Source organism: Papilio machaon, chromosome 17 (genome assembly GCF_912999745.1).
Source record: "Papilio machaon chromosome 17, ilPapMach1.1, whole genome shotgun sequence".
NCBI classification, from domain to species: Eukaryota; Metazoa; Arthropoda; class Insecta; order Lepidoptera; family Papilionidae; genus Papilio; species Papilio machaon.
Genome location: NC_060002.1, coordinates 6,986,995 through 7,008,954, shown reverse-complemented (window position 1 = coordinate 7,008,954; position 21,960 = coordinate 6,986,995). Strand labels below are relative to the sequence as shown.

Here is a 21,960-nt window from a genome sequence, read left to right as displayed (position 1 = left end):
GACGACTTCATATCATACGGTGTTAATGATATTCAAGGATATGAAATCTAAAATACGTCCCATACGAGTATTACCTAATATAACTATTCTTAAAAATGAAGCCAAGAATCATTTTTTTTAAATCAAGACGAAGAACTAGAAGCAATGGGTTTTATTAACGAAATGGCATGTTTTTTGTGTATAAAAGTAATGGCAGACTTAGCTGCGTATAAGGCAAAGGAAGGATTTTGGCAAAAACCTTTTATCTGGAAAAGCGTCAACGAAGTAAGCACTTGGTGGAAAGGAATTGTTCTTTAACAAATTTAAATAAAGTTGCAATACACATACTTTCAGCACCATGTACTTCGGCCGCGTCGGAACGATCTTTCAGTACACACGCACACATTCACAATAATAAAAGACATCGCTTGACTACAGAAAAAGCTGCAAAAATTACTTTCATTAAATATAATTGGAATACGTTTCATTAAATTGAAGAGAGTGAAAATTAAACGCAAGTTAAAGTTATTTGTTAAAAGTTAACCATACCAAAATTATACTGCTTTTGGGGCTGATAGAAATAGGTAAAACAAGTGAAAAGAAGATCCCTTGATGTATTTTGATAATATGCATGAATTGTACACATTTTTGTAAATTGAATTTACCATTTCACACTTATTATGACGATACTTGTTTCACTATACATTCTCTAACACATTCATTCGATCTGTTCACACTTGATTATTTTGATTGCAATTGAACCTGGAGTCAGTTAGTGGTATTCGTACCTCAATTATTAGACTAAGTGTAAAAGTATAAATGCAGAAAAGTGTTTCCGATCCTTCTTTTGATTTTGTCCTGTTGTTCACGTCTTTCTCGGACGCTCTGATGCATCAAACTTGCAAGCGAATTTCACATATTATTTCCATTATCAACTAGTTTGTTCACAATTCGACTCGCTGACAGCCGCCGAACCGAGCGTGGCGTGGCGCGTTATTTTAACAAAATGACAGCACGTCTCCAAGTTTCTAATGTAACGATTCATCATCATCATCATCAACCTGCCCTGCATCCCTATGGAGGGTCGGCACAGTATGTACTACTCCTTCATACATCTCTATCAGCCGTCATATCTGAATTTACCCCCTTCATACACATATCCTCTTTTACACAATCCATCCATACTTTCTTTGGTCTTCCTCTACCTTTATAGCCATCCACATTAAATCTATTTACCTTTTTGTTTATATGAACATCATCCCTCCGCATAACACGACCAAACCACGCTAACCTTCTGCTCCTCAATTTCTCGATGTAACGATTAACGGAGTAAATTATCGGGAGTTGAGTTTAACGGAAATTAATAAAAGCCTTAACGCTTTTTCAAGTTAACTTAAAAGTTAATCCGTTAAGCAAAATGTTAACTTCGTTATTTACGATTAACGAGTTAATACCCACCTTTGATTAGATGCTTTTATTTGAACTACTTATTAATATTTTAAATATAGTTTCAAAAATAGTTTTTTGTGCACTAATTATTATTATCATTGCTATCACATTACTTTAGCATAAGTATTTTGTCAAATTTTAACATTAATATTACATACGAGGAGGAGGTACATAATAATTTCGCATTAAAAAGTTGTTTTTATCATTAAATTGATTAATAAAGCATGTTAAATATAATTTTATTTTTGTTTTTCTTTTATTACAATCTCGTATATTCGTGAAATAACAAAGTTTATGATAAATTACATTTTTGAAATTGCAGATAGTTTTTATCCATGTTTTTGGATAAAAACTCGACAAAAAGATGGAAATTATGGGTATTTATCCATTTCGAGTTTTTACTCGGTTGAAATCCCAACACTAGACCTGTATGATCCTAGAGTTGGTGGGATTAATGGACCTCAATTTCCATACAAGTATTTTTTATTCATTGACATTTTAACTGAGTGCCTAGGACTATTTTTATTATTCTGTTACTTAGGCTTCTAAAGTTGACCACCATAGGATGAAATATATTAACTAAAATAAACTTCTATAGATATTACAGGTTGTGCAAGAGTTGCGATATTTTACTAACCAAGTCATATCCCGTGAAAGCGCAGCTTAGTTTTTTTTTTCAACGCACTTGGAGCGCTCGATATTATCTAAGAACAAGCGTATTATTGCACTTACATTACTTAAGGCTTTGTCAACTAGTTCTGGATGTTTGAGATATATTGTTATACTAGTTGTCACCCACGACTCCGTCCGGGCGGTATAAAAAAAAGTAACCTATGTGTTCTACTAGACTATGTTCTACGTCTTTGCCAAATTTCATCAATATCAGTGTAGCGGTTCGTAGAAACCTCCATACAAACATTCATCCATCCATCTAAACATTCGCATTTATAATATTAGTAAGACAGTTGAAATAAAACAATTCGTTTAATTCTTAAAGATTATATTTTCTCTTAAAACCTATATTTACAAGTGTGGATACGTTTTTATGTTCATATGTATGATGAATAAAAAAGATTCTAAAGAAATCAGTCTTGATGGTCGTTAGGCGGCACACTCTCGAACAGGACTTGAGTGAGGAATGTGAACTTTCCTGCAAGAAAAAAAAATTAAACATGAAGAGAAAATTTCATATATTACAAACTAGCTTTTACCCGCGACTCCGTTCGCGCGGAATAAAAAAAATGCACACAAGATAAAAAAGTTCCTATGTCCGTCTCCTAGTTCTAAGCTATCTCCCCATCAATTTTCAGCTAAATCAGTTCGACCGATCTTGAGTTATAAATAGTGTAACTAACACGACTTTCTTTTATATATATAGATAGATGCATGGCATCAAACTGTCAACGGTACTTTAAGTTTTTTTTTCGTAATTTCCAAGTTAAATAAATAATACTCACTAAGAAAAGCAGTAGGCGTTTTCTTATAATACACAAAGACAGTGTATACGCCAACACCCAACACGATAAATCCAATCGCCATTAAATATTTAACAGACGGATCGTGTACTATGGGCAAAATTGAAAGAAATATGGCGACGATAAGAACAAAACACGGGACTAGAGTTGGAACTTTGTATGGGCGTGGTTTATCAGCTTGTGTCCTTCTTAGTACCAGTAATGCGACCATCGCAAGACCGTAGAAGAACCAGAGGAACCAACTCGCAAACTCAATCAGTGTACGAATGTTGCCCACTAAGATGAACACTGATGTTAGTAATGCCTGGAACAAAGATACGAATATGTGAAAAAAATATTATCTTTGAACGTTCATTATCAAACGTTCGTTCAAGTTTCTCTCTATTAAGCCATATTATACAAATTAGTTTCTCTTTACATCACAATTTTAACCTAGCTGTAACCCGCGACTCCGTCTGCGCGTGGATTTCTTTTTAATAATAGCTTATGTGATCTTCCGGACTATGTTCTACATTTATGCCAAATTTCATCGAGACCTATGCAGCCGTTCTGGAGATACATTCTAATAAAAATCCATGCATCCATCTAAACATTCGCATTTATAATATTAGTAAGTAAGATTTTTTTTGTAAATTACCAGCTATTAAATTGAAAATATAAGATTTTTTAAACGAGGTTAACATTGTAAAGGTATAAAAACAGTTTATAAATATGATGTAAATAATACCTGTAAGGCTACAGCGGGCGCGGGCGTGAGGCGCTTCAAGTTGACGTAAGAGAAAACTTCCAACATGTGTCCGCCGCGCGCCGCCGTGTAGCACACCCTACAATACATACACCACATACACACAAACAATATATTAATAACTAGCTATCACCCGCGACTAGCGTTGCTAGGCGTAGGTAGGCTTTTTGATTGCGTGTCCGGCCAAAATAAACGGTTTCCGGGCTTTTTACATTTCCCAAACGAGAGTGTACCTATTAATACTGAGACAAAATCTTAAATAATATAGGTGTCCGAACTTTCTACCCAAATGTCCGGCCAAACTGGCTGGTCTGTCCGGCTAGTAGGTTTGGCGACCTGGCAACCCTACCCGCGACTCCTTCGGTGCAGAATTAAAAAAAAAGCTAAGCAGTGTCTCATTTGTTACTGGAGACCGTGTTCTATATCTGTGCCAAAGCCTGAGCTTTTATAAAACATAACAATTTACAACGACACAAGTAATCCAGAGGGGTAGGTAGAGATTTACACACACTTTTCTTTCACATTCTAAAAAGTATGTATACCTGAACGACGAATTTGGTACCTAGTTATTTATTCTCAAAACCGTTATTAATAACACAAGGCAAGAATTAAGTGGATTTGTGTAATAAACAACTTTAATATAATGAAATTGTATTACAATCACTTGTTTGAATTTTATTTTTCTCACCTGGTAACACCAAACTGCACGCTCATAGCGCAGCCAAAGGTCGCGATGGCAACACCGAGGGGTATAAGAAAGGCGGCGGGGCCGAGCACACGCGCGCCAAACGCGACTGCCACAGCCGGCACTGACGTCATCTCTGCATAGCTCAGTACCGTCATGTACGCAACGTTCATGAACACATACAACCCGGTTATCAGAGGCACCGCTATGGAGATACTTAGTGGGACGTTGCTAAAAATATGAACAATAAATAATAACAATAGGTTGAAGGCTAATTTTTTAAATAATCAACGAATTGGTTAAATTCGTTAAGACCTTTTTCCACTGTACTGCTGACGCGACAGTACAAGTGGCACTTTACATATGGAGAAGGGGTCTAAATTAAGTAAAAATCTAGTCAGATATAAAATAATACATATGTCACTTCTACGATAGCTTAATGCCAGCAATGTATTTATGCTCAGTAGATTTGAGTAAGATTTATTGGTCGCTTAGGCTAGAAAGAAATAATTCCTAGTCATCCAAATTACAGACTCTAAACTCCTTCAAATATCTAAATAGCTAAAACAGCCATACTAACACGCCAGGGTTGATTATTTCTTCCGTAACAACTGTGACACTGTTCCAGCCGTCATACGCCCACAGGCCTGAGTACAGAGCGAGCGCGATCCCGCCCGGACTGGTAGTGCTACCCTCGAAGCCTTTGCTTAGGTTGTATGTGTTGCCTGTATGAAAAGAAATAATTGCCTGTGTAAAAAAAACTGAAAAACATAAGGTAAATAACTGAAAAAAAAAAATAATGCTAGAAGTCTGTAATCCTGAACACTAGAAGATAAATAAAATGAATTAAGAGCATGTCGATTTGTTCAGTTGACACAATTTAATAACCAAAATCTATAGCAGGTGACGATTTAATTAACGACTGTTAACTATAAACATAAATGACTCTAAGTATAAAAATACCTTTACCTTTAGCAATTTCATATATTCCTCCACCAATGACTATGAGACATGCAAATACTTTGCATATGCCGAAGATGTTCTGCACTTTGACGAATAACTTCACACTTGTTATATTAATGTATGTCATTACAACTGAAAACAAATGTTCTTTTAGATTTCCAATGGATATGAACTTCACATCTAAACAAATACAAAAGCGATATAGTAGTAAGAATACGCACGCACTTTTGCATATTTTTACATCCACTTTCTTTTAGATTGTCGTTGGTATTAGCAATTATAAATCAATTCTTTGTAATGTATTAAAAAAAAAAACAAAAAAATGGGACCCATCTTCAAGCACTTCCTTTGGATTAAAATAATTTTTATCAAAATCGGACCACCAGGTGCGGAGTTTCGCGGTAACACACATAAAAAAAATACAGTCGAATTGATAACCTCCTTCTTTTTGAAGTCGGCTAAATAAAATTACTATCAATAAGTTTGCTTTTCAATGTCTTACAATTTCTGTGTACCAAATATTAGTTACTTATTTAATAAAACAAATTCCATAATTTCCATATTTTATTTAAAAAAATATCCACTAGATTTTTTACAAATAGAAGTATAATATTTTTTACAAATATAGATCAGTAAACTAATTTCACTTCTGTATTGTTATATGGATTTACACTAACTAAATTTGCATCCATTAAAAGTTCAATAGCTGGGATATTTTCCGCTGTACAAGTTATATAACCATTAGAACTAACATCAAGTCTTGCTCTCATCAATTCCTGAAACAAAGTTATTGTTTAAAATCATAGTCTAGCAATAGTGGATAGAAAATTATTTAAAAAAAAATATAGCCAAAATCAGATAAAGCAACAACAGAGAGACTGGCAATTTTCTGTTGTAATAACAGATAGTCTTAGTAACCAAACTAATATAGAAAATTCTCGTGTCACAGTTTTCCTTCCCGTACTCCTCCGAAACGGCTTGATCGATTCTCATGAAATTTTGTGAGCATATTCAGTAGGTCTGAGAATCGGCCAACATCTATTTTTAATTTTTTTTTTAACTGCGCGCGGACGGAGTCGCGGCCGACAGCTAGTATTGTTTATAAAATTAGGCTATGAGAAGGTATCAATGCTATCGGTCATAATAATCAATTTGATATTAAGTAGTTCCTACTATTCATTTTTACTAATATACATCTTGAAATACTTACAGCTAAAACTTCTGTAATCAGTCCGGAACATTTAGGAAACAATGAATATATGAGACCACGAAGTTCTTGTTTTAAAACATGGAATTTTTCTTTAGCTTTCTCTATATGATGTGGTTGTATATCTTTTTTCTCCACCATGGGACTACTTCTTACTTCTTTTGCTGTTATAATTAAGTTCTGTAGTCTATAAAAAAAATTTAAATGATTATGTTGTACTTTACATAAACAATTTAAGACTAAATAAGTAAAAGACCCCAGAAAATCACTTTGTAAGATAAAACAAATGAAATATATGTGAATAAAGAGCCAAATGCTTTTCTGTATACTAGTGTGACAGTACAAGAACCAAGATTGATATAGTTTACCTTTCTATTTCTTCATCCACATCATGTATTAGGCCCTTGGTAAATGCTATATGTTTTTCAACATCGTCAGTTCTTTCCTTCATCTCAGATAGGAATTGGGTTGTTAATAAATTATTGTCCGTTGTAATAGTAGTGTTCGAAGTTTCCAACTCTTTTTGCAGCCCAGCCACATAGTTTAAAGTTTTGTCTTTATTTGGAATGAGAACTTCGTTGGGTGACGATTCAATTGCTTTACAAATATGAACACTCCTATCTCGTAAAGATCTTAATTCTTGTGATAACACTTCTTTCGTTCTAACGCTAGAATTTACATCCATCCTGAAACTAAAACCCACATTGTTTTTAAACACAGTACAATACTTTTAAAAATTAATTCTTATATCACTTGATTTTATAAATTAAATAAGTACTTACGATTTTTGTTATCATTAAGGTAGTTTAATTCAAACAATAAATAAACAAAACACCATAAAAAGTTGTTTCGCAGGTTATAACTTTTAACTCGCACAACCGCCGTCAAATTCAAATTCTGACGTTTAGTAAATTGACACTTGACTTGAATTTGACATTCGAATACTTTGTTGCCATATGCTTTCCAAATCATAGAGTAAAATGTAATTGTTTTTTTAAATTTATGGCTACGATAAAGATTTATAATTATATTATAAAAAAAATCTCATATTTCCTGTACTTAATATAGCAGTTCTAACATTTTATTGATTAATATGTTCATATAAATAGTAACTTATTTTAATATGTATTATTTTACTTACACAGTGCAGCAAGCGATGCTAATTTAATGGCGGTGTCTTTGTAATTTGATTCTAAATCGAGTGTAAATGGTTGTATAGCATATTCTGCAAACGTCATCACAATAATTGCTACTTCAGCAGGCCTTAAAATGACTACATAGATCCAAGCACATATAAACGAGGGCAGTGGTCCCCAGTATTTGTGGATGTTGCCAAATGCTTCTTGAAAATATGAATATTCTGCTCCCGATTTACCAAGTACCGTTCCTAGTTCAGCGAATGATAATGCTCCTGAAATTACATAAACGTTAAATATCGTTGAAATAGGTTTTTTATCTTTTGCATACCTACCGTATGTAAAATCACTTAAATGATTTAAGGATTTAAGATAAGCTTCTGTAGATTAGTCGTGAAAAATGTACTTATCTTATTGAGTGAGTATAAAATATTTCTAAAAATAAAATGTTGAATATTTATGTAAGTGTGTATGTAATGAAGTTCATTACTGCCAAATTTTAATAATATAGTTAGGTTTAGGTAAACGGACGAGATATGGGTAAAGTAATATAATTGTTAATATTAATAAATTTGAAATAAGACAGTTAAAATAGGCTTCTTACCTACACCCACCTAATAAGGATATTATTCCCGACAACGTCCAAATTATCAAACATAAACCCACAGAACCGGAATGTTCTAAAGCAGAAGACGGAGATACAAAAATTCCCGAGCCAATCATTACACCGAGTATCAAGTTTACGGCGGAAAATAGCCCCAGTTCCCGCTTTAATTTGACACTACTCCCGCCAATGCTTGTCCCGTTCGCGCCATCACATTTCTCTAGGGCTGCCTCCTTGGAGGTCATCTTTGTTTATCTGAAACAAATATAAAATTGAAAGAAACATCTTCTACCTTAAATTTATTACTATCTATGTCCAAAGAATTGATAAAATTTCATTTGGTAATTTGGTTCTATTTCCATAAAGTTCATTCCTAAATTGTACGACCGTATTAAATTGTTTAATTTACGACCTTCAGTGCACTGTTATCGAAAGGTTGAATGAATTGATAAGTCCACGCTAACACTGTATTTAGTATAATTAAACTTTCCCAAATTTCTATAGTAATTTACGTTTTGATTATAAGTTTACGATACACGATCTTGTTATTAATTAGTTATTAGTTAATGACTCACAACAAAATTAAATCTCTGATTTGACGTAATTATTTTATGTTTTTTTTTTATAAATGTAAACAACACGATTTCCGTTCCATCCATTCGTTGCCTATATTTTTAGTCGAATTTTGTATTTCTCACCTTTTATGCATATTTTATTAGGAGTTATTTGATTGTACAATAAAAGCGTTACAAGACTTACCCGCCCCAACACATTGGGTTGTACAGACCAATTTTAAACTTCTGATTTTTTCTTATTTCGGCCGTCTACAATTAAGTTACCTATTTCCTTATAATTATGTGAAAATACTAACAAGCAAATATTCTGCATTTTTTAATCTATTAATAATTAAATTTGAGATTTCCTTTGACCATTACATCTTTTGAAACTCAATAAAATTGTCCATTTAACCACTTGCACTAAAAAGGATGTAATAATATCGCACTGTATACTTTGTGCGTTTAAATTTCGTATGAAATGTAAGTGGCATTGTGAGATGACATGAGAATAAAATATTTTGCAAGATTCATTAATTTAATTACATTTATGTGGCTTCTTGTGACGTTTTACGACGACATTTTCTCGCGATTCAGTAAAAACAAAACTGAAGAAACACTTGAATAGTTTATTTACAATTATTAGGTACTTGATATGGGCTATTGTTTTATTAATATGTATTTATCTTAGCCTCAGATTATTTAAGCAGTAATAACTGATTAGAGATAGTAATACCAAGGAGTAATTACGTTTAAATTAAAGATTTACTAATTTTCTAATCTCTCTTACAGGCGGGAATTCTTATTTATTATTTATATGTAGTCAAGACACGTGTCTTTATCATATTTAATGTTAAAGGCCGTACATATCCTCTATGTATGTATGGATCAAGGTCATCGGTCACTATATACACGTGTTAGTGCTCTTCTGCATTATAACTAGGGTTGTCAACATGCAATAAAAGACCATATCACTGACAGCGAAAAAAACAACTAAATAAAAGTAACCTAAAAAAACCAATTTCAAACAAAATGCACTCAAAAGTAACATAAAAAAAATTTTCAAACAAAATGCACTCAAAAGTAACATAAAAAAAATTTTTCAAACAAAATGCACTAAAAAGAAACAAAATAATGTCATGAAAACTCTCTAAACTCTAGTAGTTAGTAGTAGGGGCTCAGTTTTCCGCAACTCCACGACAAGCGCGTATTTTGCGTGTCTCTAAACTCTAAAGAAAGTTCTCTTCTTTCTTGTAACATGTCTATATTGTATAATTATTGTTATTTCGCAGTCGGTGTCGGCCGAAGTAAATAGGTGACATTTTATATTTGAGATGTATTAGACATACTTACGTTTATGTCCCTACTTAGGCCGAAACCGACTCCAAAATAACAATAATTATACAATATAGACATGTTACAAGAAAGAAGAGAACTTTCTTTAGAGTTTAGAGACACGCAAAATACGCGCTTGTCGTGGAGTTGCGGAAAACTGAGCCCCTACTACTAACTACTAGAGTTTAGAGAGTTTTCATGACATTATTTTGTTTCTTTTTAGTGCATTTTGTTTGAAAAAATTTTTTTATGTTACTTTTGAGTGCATTTTGTTTGAAAATTTTTTTTATGTTACTTTTGAGTGCATTTTGTTTGAAATTGGTTTTTTTAGGTTACTTTTAAGTGCATTTTGTTTGAGATTGTTTTTTTTTTTGAAGTCGGCTATTTTTTTTTCTTAAAATTTTTGTTTTATTTCACAATTTTTAGTGAATTTGATGTTCAATTACAAATTTCCTTAATACATATAAAGACATAAATAAGACAAATAAAGAAAAGGACTTTCCTATTTGATATGTGTGTACTTCAATTCAAAAACTAATTTAGAATGCAGCAGATAACCACTTATCCTTTAAACAATGAAATAATTATCAAAATCGGTATACAAATTGAAAATTACCGAACTAATACATCGTAGCGTGCCTTTAATTTTGTCCAGCCGCGCGCCGCAGTAGCATTTTTCGAATGCGCGTAGTTTTTAATTATTTAATATCTCCCAAACTATTGATCAGAATTACATAGTTTAAAGGCTAATGTAATCTGCATTTAATACTCTAGCCATCAAACATATTTATTTGGATAAGGATTCATATCGAATATAATATAATAGCGCCGTAAGCTTATGACGCTGTTTTTCGTGTGCATTTTAATCGAAGTTTGTTCACAATAACATGGTTCTTGTGAGACATCCATAGATGATAGATATATGCCACCGAAGACTGTTATTTAGCAAATTTAAGGATCTATAATTACTCCATACATCATTTTTATGTAAGTCATATAGTTTGACCTACGTAAGCCCAGAAAGCAAAATTGTGCTTTTCGTGTAGCATTTTTCGTTTCCGAGTAATTTTATTCTTACGATATCTCCTAAACTATTAGACAGAATGATATAGTTTCAATTGCAAATATAATCTACATTAAATTCTCTTGATAATGAACATGTTTATTTACATAAGGGTTAATACTGAACTCGAATAATAGCGTCGGAAATAGGGCATGAATTTAATTGATGTTTCTGAAGAAAAAAAAATGGTTATTGTGAGAAAACTATAAAAGATAGATATATGCTATCGCGGAATTTTATTTAGCACATTTAAAGAGCTACAATTAGCCATACATCATTTTTATGTAGGTCCTATAGTTTAGCCTACGTAAGCGCTGAAAGCAAAAATGTCCCTAATTGTCGCAACAAATTTTGAAGCTATATTCAAAATTTACTAGTCTTCTAGTTATTTAAAAAAAAATACAAAAAAATGGGACCCACCTGCAAGCACTTCCTTTCGATTAAAATATTTTTCATCAAAATCGGACCACCAGGGGCGGAGTTTCGCGGTAACACACATAAAAAAAAAATAAATACAGTCGAATTGATAACCTCCTTCTTTTTGAAGTCGGCTAATAAAAAAAGACTTATTAAAAAAATCAATCTCTGTCGGACGATAATAAAAAAATCTAGATACTCGTTTTACTTCGGTTAGTACTCAAATTGAAATAAATCTCTATGTAAATTCCGAAGCAATGGCAACCCTAATCAAAACATTATGCACCCGTTATCAACCAATAAAGTTATTATACTAATTAAATAAATACGTTAATTATATGACTAAGCTCTTAATAGGGTTATCAGCAGAAAGAGTTAATTAACTTAAACTGTTTCATATAATTAAAATATGTACAATGCAATTTTATAAATTTGTGTTGGGCCTTGAATTGCAATTACATAATTAATAGCCAGGTTAGAATGATGAAAATAATATATGCTAGCGTAAAATGGACATAGCATACATGTTACTAATATTATTAATGCGACAGTTTATATGCATAGGTGTTTGTTAGAAAGCATCTCTATGTAACGGCTGTATGAATCTTAATGAAATTTGAAACAGATATAGAACATAGTCTAGAAAACCACATAGGTTACTTATCAATTTTTGGAACGAAGTTTCTTATCGCGCGTTGTGAAAGGGGGCTAGACGGAAAAAATTCTTACGAAAAGTTGTCACGACACTTTTTGCTATAGTAACCATGGCAACGACGTGACAATATATAATGAAAATTCATAGGAACTTCGTTCCATTCGGGTGTCCCTTGACACCTGTCAAGTATTTTTTTTTTAATTCCGCGCGCAAGTAGTCTTGGCTGACAGCTAGTCTAATAATAAAGTTGAAATTATCTAATTAAGCGCATGTACGCAATCTATGACGTTTTCTAACGTGTTTTATACGTACCAATTCAAGATAATGAACGAGTGTGTGAACATTTTAATTACTTGTAACAAAAGAAAGGTTACTAACAAGGGACCATGACGCATTACCTTCATATTGAAGGGACGGTAACCTTGTTGTAAGGCATTCGAAGTACTGTTGAGTTTATTTCCATATTACTAGCTATAAATTACAAAGCTATAGATATGACGGAAAGCGCTTTTTGTTTAGCTTATACTCCAAAATAAATATAATTAAACTGTCTAGTGTTTGAGAATTCACGTAAAACATTTACAATCTCATCAAAATATTTGACCATCGTATATGAGTCAATTGTCTAAGAATGTTGTATTTCATCTACGTATTAGAAATGTCTCATCGATAAACCACACATGAAATGTCTTACTAATTTTTTTTCAACACTTAAAACAACTGTACGTGGGTGAAGATAAGAGATGTTAGTAGTTTTTTGGAATTCATTTGCAGTTAGTAAAGTACTGCAAGTTGTTATCTTATCCAATGTCTCATTTAAGTTTGTGAAAGAATAAGTAGGTTTTTTTTCTAAAGATTTCGGCCGTGGAAATCCATGGCTTTTGTATTTTGAAGTTTTGCTAAAAATAGCGTGTAAACAACCTCAATAATTATGGGTCTTATTATGATACAATTACTAAGCGAGCATATTTCGATACTGCATATATTTTACCGACAGAACTTATCACTTTTGTTACGATGACTGAACTGTATGAATCATACAGTATACCTACTAGTACATACATACTTAGGTACTATAATAGTACTATACTATACTTAGCGTTGCCAGGCGTCCGGATAAAGCCGGACATAGTTAGGCTTTTTGATTGCGTGTCGGGCTAAAATAAACGGTTTTCCGGATTTTGTTAGGCTTTTTACATTTCCCAAACGAGATTGTACCTATTAATACTGAGACAAAATCCTAATAATAATATAGGGTGTTCGACTTTTCTACCCAAATGTCCGGCCAAACTGTCTGGTCTGTCCGGCTAGTAGGTTTGGCGACCTGGCAACCCTAACTATACTGTACGGTGTACAGAAATGTAACACATCATGTTTGCAAACATTCTAATAAAATGATAATAAAATAGATTTATTCTAAAGAACAAGGAATATTTATAAATTGTACCTAGGTTTAATGTTCGTTAGACATTGTTGACAATGTTTTTCCTTCTTTACAACCAGTTATTTTGCATACACACATTCGAATGTTCTTTTGCCTTGATCTTGATTCACGATTGTTGTTTATGTTCGTTGGTACGAACAGTAGTCAATATCAGAAATAAAGTCTCGACTTATACCTATACTTTAGTTTAAAAATAGACATCACTAATTATCTCTTAATAGTTCATTCAATTAAATATATCATTAACTAGTTGTAGAATAATTAATAAGTTATTGTTAACTCGTTATTCTGTTTACAAAACATCTCTAATTTAGATACTATTACTAAAAATAAAGGTGACATTAGCAGTTGTCATAATTAGTACATAGTATGTTCAAACCTACCAGTAATGACAACTATAGCAATAAGCTTGGTTGAAGTAGCCAGTAGCCGTTTTAACCCGGGGGTACAAAGGGTGCGGTTCGCCTTTGCGCGGCGCCTTCTGTGGCGCCCGGCTGAGGCCCTGTTGGCCGTTAAAGGCGCCATACTAATTTTCACACTGAGGCATTCATTGTGTACAGACGGCTTTGCTTTATCTTTTTTTAAACAGGTGTAATTAGTTGTCATTGTTTCAATGTGCGTGTAAAATTCTGTATAATTGTTATACGCAAAAATGACAAATGTAAAGACGTTTAAGAAAATTACAAATGATTTAGCCTTGGTTGTTAAAAGCTGAAGAAAGACGTGACTTCTAGTTTAGCATTGAGCTAAAATCTTTGACCGTGTGTAACTATTTTTACAAATAATTTTGCATGAATAACAGTTAACATATGTTTACGGTTGACGTAATTGAAAAACATTACCAAAACAAACTATAATTTATAAGATTGGATGGATCAGGTACTTCATAAGCGATTTAGTATTTTTAATAACTCTGCGGGATTGGCTACTGGTTAACACAATACATTTTACAGTATTGTTTTCGAGATACATTCCTTATTACTTCTCTCAGGGACGTATTTGCCCGGGGGTGCTAATACGAGGCGCTCGGTTCCGGACTCTTAGGGCGCCGGCGAACAGACGCCTATTGCGTCTGTTCGGGGGCGCCACACTGATTTATTTATTTGAAAATTATTAAAATAAAGGCGTTATCTTAACAAATAACACGTCAATTAACAATAATAATTCACTCAATACTTTGTAAGAGGTAAATATTAGATAATGGAATGAGTACAAAGAACAGATACAAGATTATTTGGACTAACAATTCACCTTATCTATATATTTCGCATTCTCTGCAACAATTATAATTGTGATTACAAATTATCAAATTGACGTGTTGTCTGTACAAAGTTTGTTGTGTGATAAGCAAATAGATAAACTCAAACTGATGTCTAAACAATATAGACAGAGTAAAAGAAAATTGTAGACAACGAAGAACTGTTGAAGTCAGATCTCAAACGACAGATGGGATACCTAACAAGAAACAAGAAACTTAAATTGAAGAGAACATTGGGTATATGTCGCCATTAAAAATATTTATCCATAGAATCCTACCCTGTTTTTATGTCAACCGCTTACATTGTTGTAGCTTTAAGATGTAGTTATATTATAACAATGTTATGAAAAAATCATACTTCATACCTAGATGTAAAGTATATTATGAATTATTTATAAGAATAAATATATAGTGCCAATAGAATGTCACAGATAGTCAACATCTCACATAATAATTAAATGAGACGTAGAAATGTAATTGTGCGACGATAAACACAAAGTTTACGAATATAATAGTTTTGGCACACATAAGTGCCAGGCCCTTAAATTTTCCACGTTTATAATAAACTAAAATAAATATTTACGTAAGAAATCATATTAATATTATAAATGCGAATGTTTAGAAGGATGGATGGATGGATGGATGTTTGTTTGAAGGTATCTCCGAAACGGCTCAACGGATCTTGACGAAATTTGGCACAGATGTAGAACATAGTCTGGAAGAACACATAGGCTTACACACATAGGCTACTTATCACTTTTTTTTTTAATTCTGCGCGGACGGAGTCGCGAGCGACAAGTAGTATTAAAATAAATATAGAAAACTTCTTGCCACAGATTAATGGTTGTTTAAGTAGTTATTTAGTACAAATTTCTTATTTAAAATCTACATTATGCCACGCACAATGATCATATACTGACTTTGAGCGTGGAAAATGTAGGAGTATTACAAATGATAATTATTATAACAATCATTCTGGACACGACGTTAGTCATCACTGTTTACAATTGCAGTTGCACGCGGTTGCACCGTTCTGTACGATAACGCGTTTACCAACGTAGTAATATAATTATAACCCATAGAGTACTCCAACGCACTAGTTCACATTTAAATATCACATCCGAACATAACTTTATTTACAAAGAAACACATAATCGTCACGACGGAGCATGACAGGTGTTACAGACTTTTGGAAAGGTTATGAGGGTTCACTGAATGAGAGACAGATCTTTGTACCAATTTAAAGATATTGAAAGGGTTTTTCTCAAGTTAAGATATAAGATATAACACTACGATATGTATTGATTATTATTCTAATAAGCCTCATAGTAACTTCCTGACTTTAAAAAAATGAGGATGTTTTTATTTAGTCTGTACGTTTTTTGGCATTGCAAATATCTTCTTGCAATTAAAAAGAAATGTAAAAGAACACAAAATGAAATGAAATTAATCATTGTCATGTTTTTGAAGAACGCGAGAGTTGATTATAATCTCTGTCAGTTGCATTTTGTTTCTTTAACAATATTAAAAATAAAACTGCGTTCCGCTTAACGCATCATAAATAAAATTCTTTGAAGCAACCTTCGATTCCAAGCATTTAGGTGTTATTGACCGCACGGAACATCCGAATATTCAAAATGTTTTCGTATGCACCTGCATTGGTTTGTGCAGTTACATTAATTTAATGCAATTATGAACCTTATTCTGTTAAAAAAAGAAACTAGTATAGCTTGAATGATCATTGTTTACATTTGTAAGTATGCAGAGGGAATGTAAGATTACACTGGCCGTGTAATTTTTAATACCTGACACCAGCTACATGCAATTTTGCATTAAACCTAATCTTCAACATTGTTCCAAGAAATTCTTATGATGAGAGTGACATTGACCATCAATAAAGAACATTCAGTGAAGCGACCAAAAGATTACGAAAAAGGTTATGAATTTTGGGGGGACTAAGAAATCTTACTCTTACTAATATAAATGCGAACGTTTAGATCCATGGATGGATAGATGGATGTTTGTTTGAAGGTATCTCCGGAACGTTGGAAGAACACATAGGCTACTTATCAAGTTTTTTTTTTAATTCTGCGCGGACGGAATTGCGGCGACTGCTAGTGAAATAATAATTTTAGTTACACATTAGTAAACTACGTTTCGATTCATACAAGATTACAGACTGTATGTACATCAGTTTGTGTATTTGTCGATTTTTACAACTAGCAATGATATTTAAATGTCAGTAATCAAATCTTATCAAACAACGTATTTTTTGGTTCACGTTTACTTTGTGTAAGATAAGTAAATCACTTAATAATAAAACAATAAGACGCTATAAAAATCTTTGTTTTATGGCTAGATCCTGTAACAAGATAATACTCATGTACACATTTATTTTATCTTAGCTCTATATAAATAGAATAAATAGTAACTAGCAAATAAATTATTTAAATATTGCCCAAATTTTCCGTTTGCGGAACTTTATTTACTTTAAAAAAGTAATATTTTATGTACTTAACTCTAAGACACTTTACTTGTCAAAATCCCTTCATTCGATTAAGTCACAATGGATATGCGTACAAACCAGCAAACATGAAAACTAAGATGGAGAGGGATAACTTAAAATACTTAAAGTCTAATCTAAACACTTTCATCAAATCAAATGAACGTGATGGCGATAAGATAATACATTGAGATTTTCAGATTTAAATCGTGTTTACCAAAAAAGTGATACCTGCTTGAAGGATTTTTGAAAAAAATCTACGGAGGCCTAATTTTAGTCCTCTTTCCCTTCCCACCCTTTACTTATTAGGAAAGGATGGGAAGGGGAAATGGATTTGGCGGAAGAGGGGACGCATAGGAAGGAGAAATATCCTCTTTCTGTGCGTCCCCTTCTCCGTTGACTAAAGTTAGGCAACGCATCTGTATTTGCGGATGTCTATGGGCAACGGTCGCCTCGCTATTTCGGTGAATCCAGGTGGCCGTTTGCTCGTTGCCACCTTATGATATAAAAAAACCTTTTTAATTGTTTACTTATAACAAGCTTCGTAAAATGTCTTTCTTTGTCGTTGTCCTTGACAGGTGACGTTTGGTCGTGGCGCGCGCGGGAATGTTGTTTTTTTTTTTATTGTCTTGTATAAGTATTTAAGGATTACATGAATATAATATGTAAACATTGACTTCTTACTTTAACATTTTTAAAATCTTCAGTCCAATTAAAGGAAATTTACGTATTACATAGTGTATTTTCATTTTAAAACTAGAAGTACAGAAAGATGGAATTTTTTAAATACATTAGAAACGGTTACGCAAATTTGATCTACTAATTTAATTAAAGTGGGCGTTTTAACAAGCTAATGATACACACAGGCATTGATATGTAGAAGTACTGGCCATTCCATTTTTGCTAATTAATTGTTCGAACTCAATTCCTTTATTAAGCCGGCGTTTGTGTACTCAACGACAAATTGCTTGATGATTGGTATACTACTTACTAATTGGGGAAAACTGTATCCGTATTAGTATTTAAGTTATTTAACCCATTTTGGGATAAGCAGTTGCATATTTTGTGACTGGTTACGTAATTTTTCTAGATATAATCAAGGGGAAAGATCAAACCAACCACTCATAAATATATTTTTTATATCATAAGGTGGCAAACGAGCACGCGGCCACCTGAATTCGTCCGAATATCATAGCGATGGCTGTCCGTAGACAATTGCAGATCCGTTGCCTACCTTTAATCGACAGCAATTTTTTGATGATAAATCTAAATGAGTTATATTAAAAATAGCTATATTAATAAATATGATGGACAAAATGTGTGAGTGCGTGAAAAGAAGCTTGAAACGTTAACAAGATTAAAAATAATTTTTAAACTACTATGTATAGCTACCTAACCCAAATCGCACTGTATGGATAAAATAGTCTAAATGTTATTCTTCTACAGTATTTTATTAAGGTAGTTTTAAAAATAAAACACAATTAAATTGTGCATATCACGCATCGTCAAAGTTTTGGGAGATATGCCAAATTACATCGTATCATTGACCCTTTTTGTTTACAAATAATTAATACATAAAATTTATCAAATTATTAAAGGAAAATATCTATATATAAAATAAAACATGCATGAATAATTTATAAATTAAATAAAAACTTACCAATGAATCTTATTTTTAATAAGACTACGTATTTTATACACTACGTACTTTAGAATCCTTTTACACGCGCGTAAAAATTGTAATGATTCAGGCACGTCCGTAACCAACCATACACAGATTACGAGTGTTGCGCTGTAGCTTATCTTTTCAATAAGTATCGATAAAGTAAGCGTCGATATGTTATCGATATGTGGCTTATGATAACGTCTGGAGATTATATTAGTTAGTGTACTCCCGATTTAACTCATTTTTTGTTGCTACATCGATAATAAATTTTGTTGTGACATGCATTCCTTAATTTTTTTTATAGATATTAATTCCTTATGGCCAGTAAATTAATTGTTAATGATTATGTTGAGGGTATAGAGTTAACAGGCTTTTTAATACGATTAGAACCTCCTTCTTTTTGAAGTCGGTTAAAAATTGAGTAAAAGAAAGTCGTGTTAGTTACACTATTTATAACTCAAGAACGGCTGAATCGATTTGACTGAAAATTGGTGGGCAGGTAGCTTAGAACCAGGAAACGGACATAGGATAATTTTTACCTCGTTATCTATTTTTTGTTCCGCGCGGACGAAGTCGCGGGTAAAAGCTAGTAATTTATATCAATTAAAATTCAAATTATCAAATGACATTACATAAAATGTAGTGAAATACATTAACTAATTTGCATAGCAACAGTTGTATAACATCAGTTATCATTATTTTACAACAATAGTGACGTGCCTTACTAATAATCTAACTTTTTTTATGTTCTGTATATATACATGTCATCTTAACACTTTCAGTGTTTGCTCAATTGTTGCTCTAATATTTTTATACTACTTACTATTATGATAAATGCCAAAATTTACATGGATGAATGTTTGTTAGATGGTATCTCCGGAATGGCTCAACGGATCTTGAATTGGCACAGATGTAGTATAACACATAGGCTAGTTATTGACTTTTTTTTAATTCCGCGCAGGCTAAGTCGCGGGCAACAGCTAGTATACAATAAAGTGCCGCTACCCGAATTCGCTAAAATAGCGGTAACTTCAGGTTCAGGCTGCCCATAGACATTTGCAGTTGTACGAGTAGATGCATAGCCTACTTTTGGACACATTTTCTTAAAGTTGAAAGAAAAAATACAGGTATAAAAAATTGGATTAGTCAAGTCTAAATACTACTACTATAAACTATAATATACTTTAGTTATTATGTAGAGGTCAGTGGACCATATATGGCTATGGTGTACCTATTTTAACTAATTGACAGTTGGAAGATCTCTAGGGAAGCGTGTGTTGCGACACAGTAGAGTTCCTTTTGATTACTTGTTTAATGTAAGTAAGTGGCCACGGTCATCGTCGGGGTCGGATTATGTCATGCTAGTTCTAAAGATTAACGTAAAATATCCGTGAATGTTTAATATTCAAATATTATTTCCAATACCGTTCTAGATAGAAGGTAATAACTGCTGAAACACAAGTAGACGAAGTTTAACGTCTCACAAAGCCTATGCATTTTTTCAGGACTGTTATAATATTTATCTATCTTTGTTACAATATTTAACTAGTTCCTTTCAGTTGTTCTGGAGTTATGTGATAACGAGTTTTAGCATTTTTTTAATCGAATGTTAGATATAAAATTAATATATTAAGGTTAAATAATTGGAGCGAATATAGGCCTAGAAAAAGTTATCGAATCTGTATTTAATTGACATTAATAAAAATGCGATAACGTTCGGAAGTAAAGAATAATATAGATAACACGAAAATTACCGAGAAATTAAAATAAAAAACTGATCACAAGAAGTTTGTTTAACATGAATCTCTTTTTTGTTAATTTATGGTACCTAAGTATTTAGAAAAAAATAACAAATTGATGATAAGATTTTGTGAAAAAAAGAGGTTAAATTATTTTACATAATATCACTTACTTTATTTTTATACTACAGTTTATGTATATATAGTAACCAAACAAATTTAGTTTTTGTAAAAGTGAATTGATTTCAAACACTTGTTTAAAAATATATTATTTAGTTCAAAATAATGTTTTACTCTGTTTCAGAAAAAAAAATTAAAAGCACTATACTAAACAAAAATACTGGCTGGCAGTAGTAATGACATTTTTTTATATTTCTCACTTTAAAATTCGCGCCAAAACTGTGGCAAACGCGTGTATTACCGACAACTTTTGCCGCGAGCACTAAACTTCTTTGTGACTAGTTGTATAGTATAACAAATTAGATTGTTCTATGAATAAGAGATTGTAAACATGCGAGCACTTGCATTCGAGTTTAGCGCATTTACGACCCCACGTGGGCGATGCATGTTGAAAATAAAGTCGCGCGAAGTGAATCTAATAATGTCAAGCCACCATTCTTTAACGATTATTGCGTATTTTCTTTTTTCAAGTTAATTTTTCTGATTAAAAGGCGACGGCAATATTATGCTATTCGTCATCTCCCATTATATCGTTGAAATTTGATAATAGTATGCAGCGGTATCCGCCGCAGCACATGTCGAATGAACACCTTTTCTTTCGAATAAATGAATTTCTTTCTTTCTTTCTTTAGAATGGTTACGACAGTCAAAATGTAAGGTTTCATTGACTACGTTCGCATTCGCTTCTAAAGTAAAAGTTTTACTAATCTACTATAAAAAAAATGGGAAATAGACATAACGACTTCTATATTTATTTTTTTCATGGTCCTGGTGAATTTTCTCGTTCCCAAAAATGCAATAAAGATAAAATAAAATGTAAACCTTTACTTGACCAAAAATAACTTATATAACCGTCATTCTCATTACTTGCGATTATTTTTTTAGTTTATTTTATTCAATACA

The 21,960-nt window shown here is 32.5% G+C and overlaps 2 protein-coding genes across 3 annotated transcripts; both read right to left on the bottom strand.

The window, feature by feature from the left end:
- Positions 1 to 2,441: 2,441 nt before the first annotated feature.
- Positions 2,442 to 21,068, bottom strand: LOC106707922 (b(0,+)-type amino acid transporter 1). 2 transcript variants are annotated; one of them, XM_014499370.2, is made up of 9 exons: positions 21,051 to 21,068; positions 8,254 to 8,498; positions 7,645 to 7,914; positions 5,303 to 5,428; positions 4,914 to 5,058; positions 4,337 to 4,564; positions 3,631 to 3,727; positions 2,886 to 3,207; positions 2,442 to 2,578 (listed from the first exon to the last, which is right to left on the bottom strand). In XM_014499370.2, the coding sequence occupies exons 2-9, from the start codon at positions 8,486 to 8,488 to the stop codon at positions 2,514 to 2,516; spliced, it is 1,488 nt and encodes a 495-aa protein (XP_014354856.2). In that variant the 5' UTR covers positions 8,489 to 8,498; positions 21,051 to 21,068; the 3' UTR covers positions 2,442 to 2,513. The 2 variants fall into 2 exon arrangements, with proteins under 2 accessions (XP_014354856.2, XP_014354855.2); XM_014499369.2 differs by lacking the exon at positions 21,051 to 21,068 and adding an exon at positions 19,133 to 19,260.
- On the bottom strand, positions 5,926 to 7,442 carry LOC123721883. Its single transcript, XM_045681950.1, has 4 exons — positions 7,286 to 7,442; positions 6,872 to 7,195; positions 6,507 to 6,690; positions 5,926 to 6,072 (listed from the first exon to the last, which is right to left on the bottom strand). The coding sequence occupies exons 2-4, from the start codon at positions 7,186 to 7,188 to the stop codon at positions 5,926 to 5,928; spliced, it is 648 nt and encodes a 215-aa protein (XP_045537906.1). The 5' UTR covers positions 7,189 to 7,195; positions 7,286 to 7,442.
- Positions 21,069 to 21,960: the final 892 nt, after the last annotated feature.

What these genes read in the sequence shown, in the direction of transcription:
- LOC123721883 (XM_045681950.1), bottom strand. Translation starts at nt 7,188, where the DNA reads ATGGATGTAAATTCTAGCGTTAGAACGAAAGAAGTGTTATCACAAGAA. An exon ending in GTGGATGAAGAAATAGAAAG is followed by an intron (nt 6,691 to 6,871) that starts GTAAACTATATC and finishes TTTTTTTTATAG; the next exon opens with ACTACAGAACTTAATTATAA. An exon ending in TGATTACAGAAGTTTTAGCT is followed by an intron (nt 6,073 to 6,506) that starts GTAAGTATTTCA and finishes ACTTTGTTTCAG; the next exon opens with GAATTGATGAGAGCAAGACT.
- LOC106707922 (XM_014499370.2), bottom strand. Translation starts at nt 8,488, where the DNA reads ATGACCTCCAAGGAGGCAGCCCTAGAGAAATGTGATGGCGCGAACGGG. An exon ending in GAAATAATCAACCCTGGCGT is followed by an intron (nt 4,565 to 4,913) that starts GTTAGTATGGCT and finishes TCATATTTTTAG; the next exon opens with CAACGTCCCACTAAGTATCT. An exon ending in GTGCAGTTTGGTGTTACCAG is followed by an intron (nt 3,728 to 4,336) that starts GTGAGAAAAATA and finishes TATGTATTGTAG; the next exon opens with GGTGTGCTACACGGCGGCGC.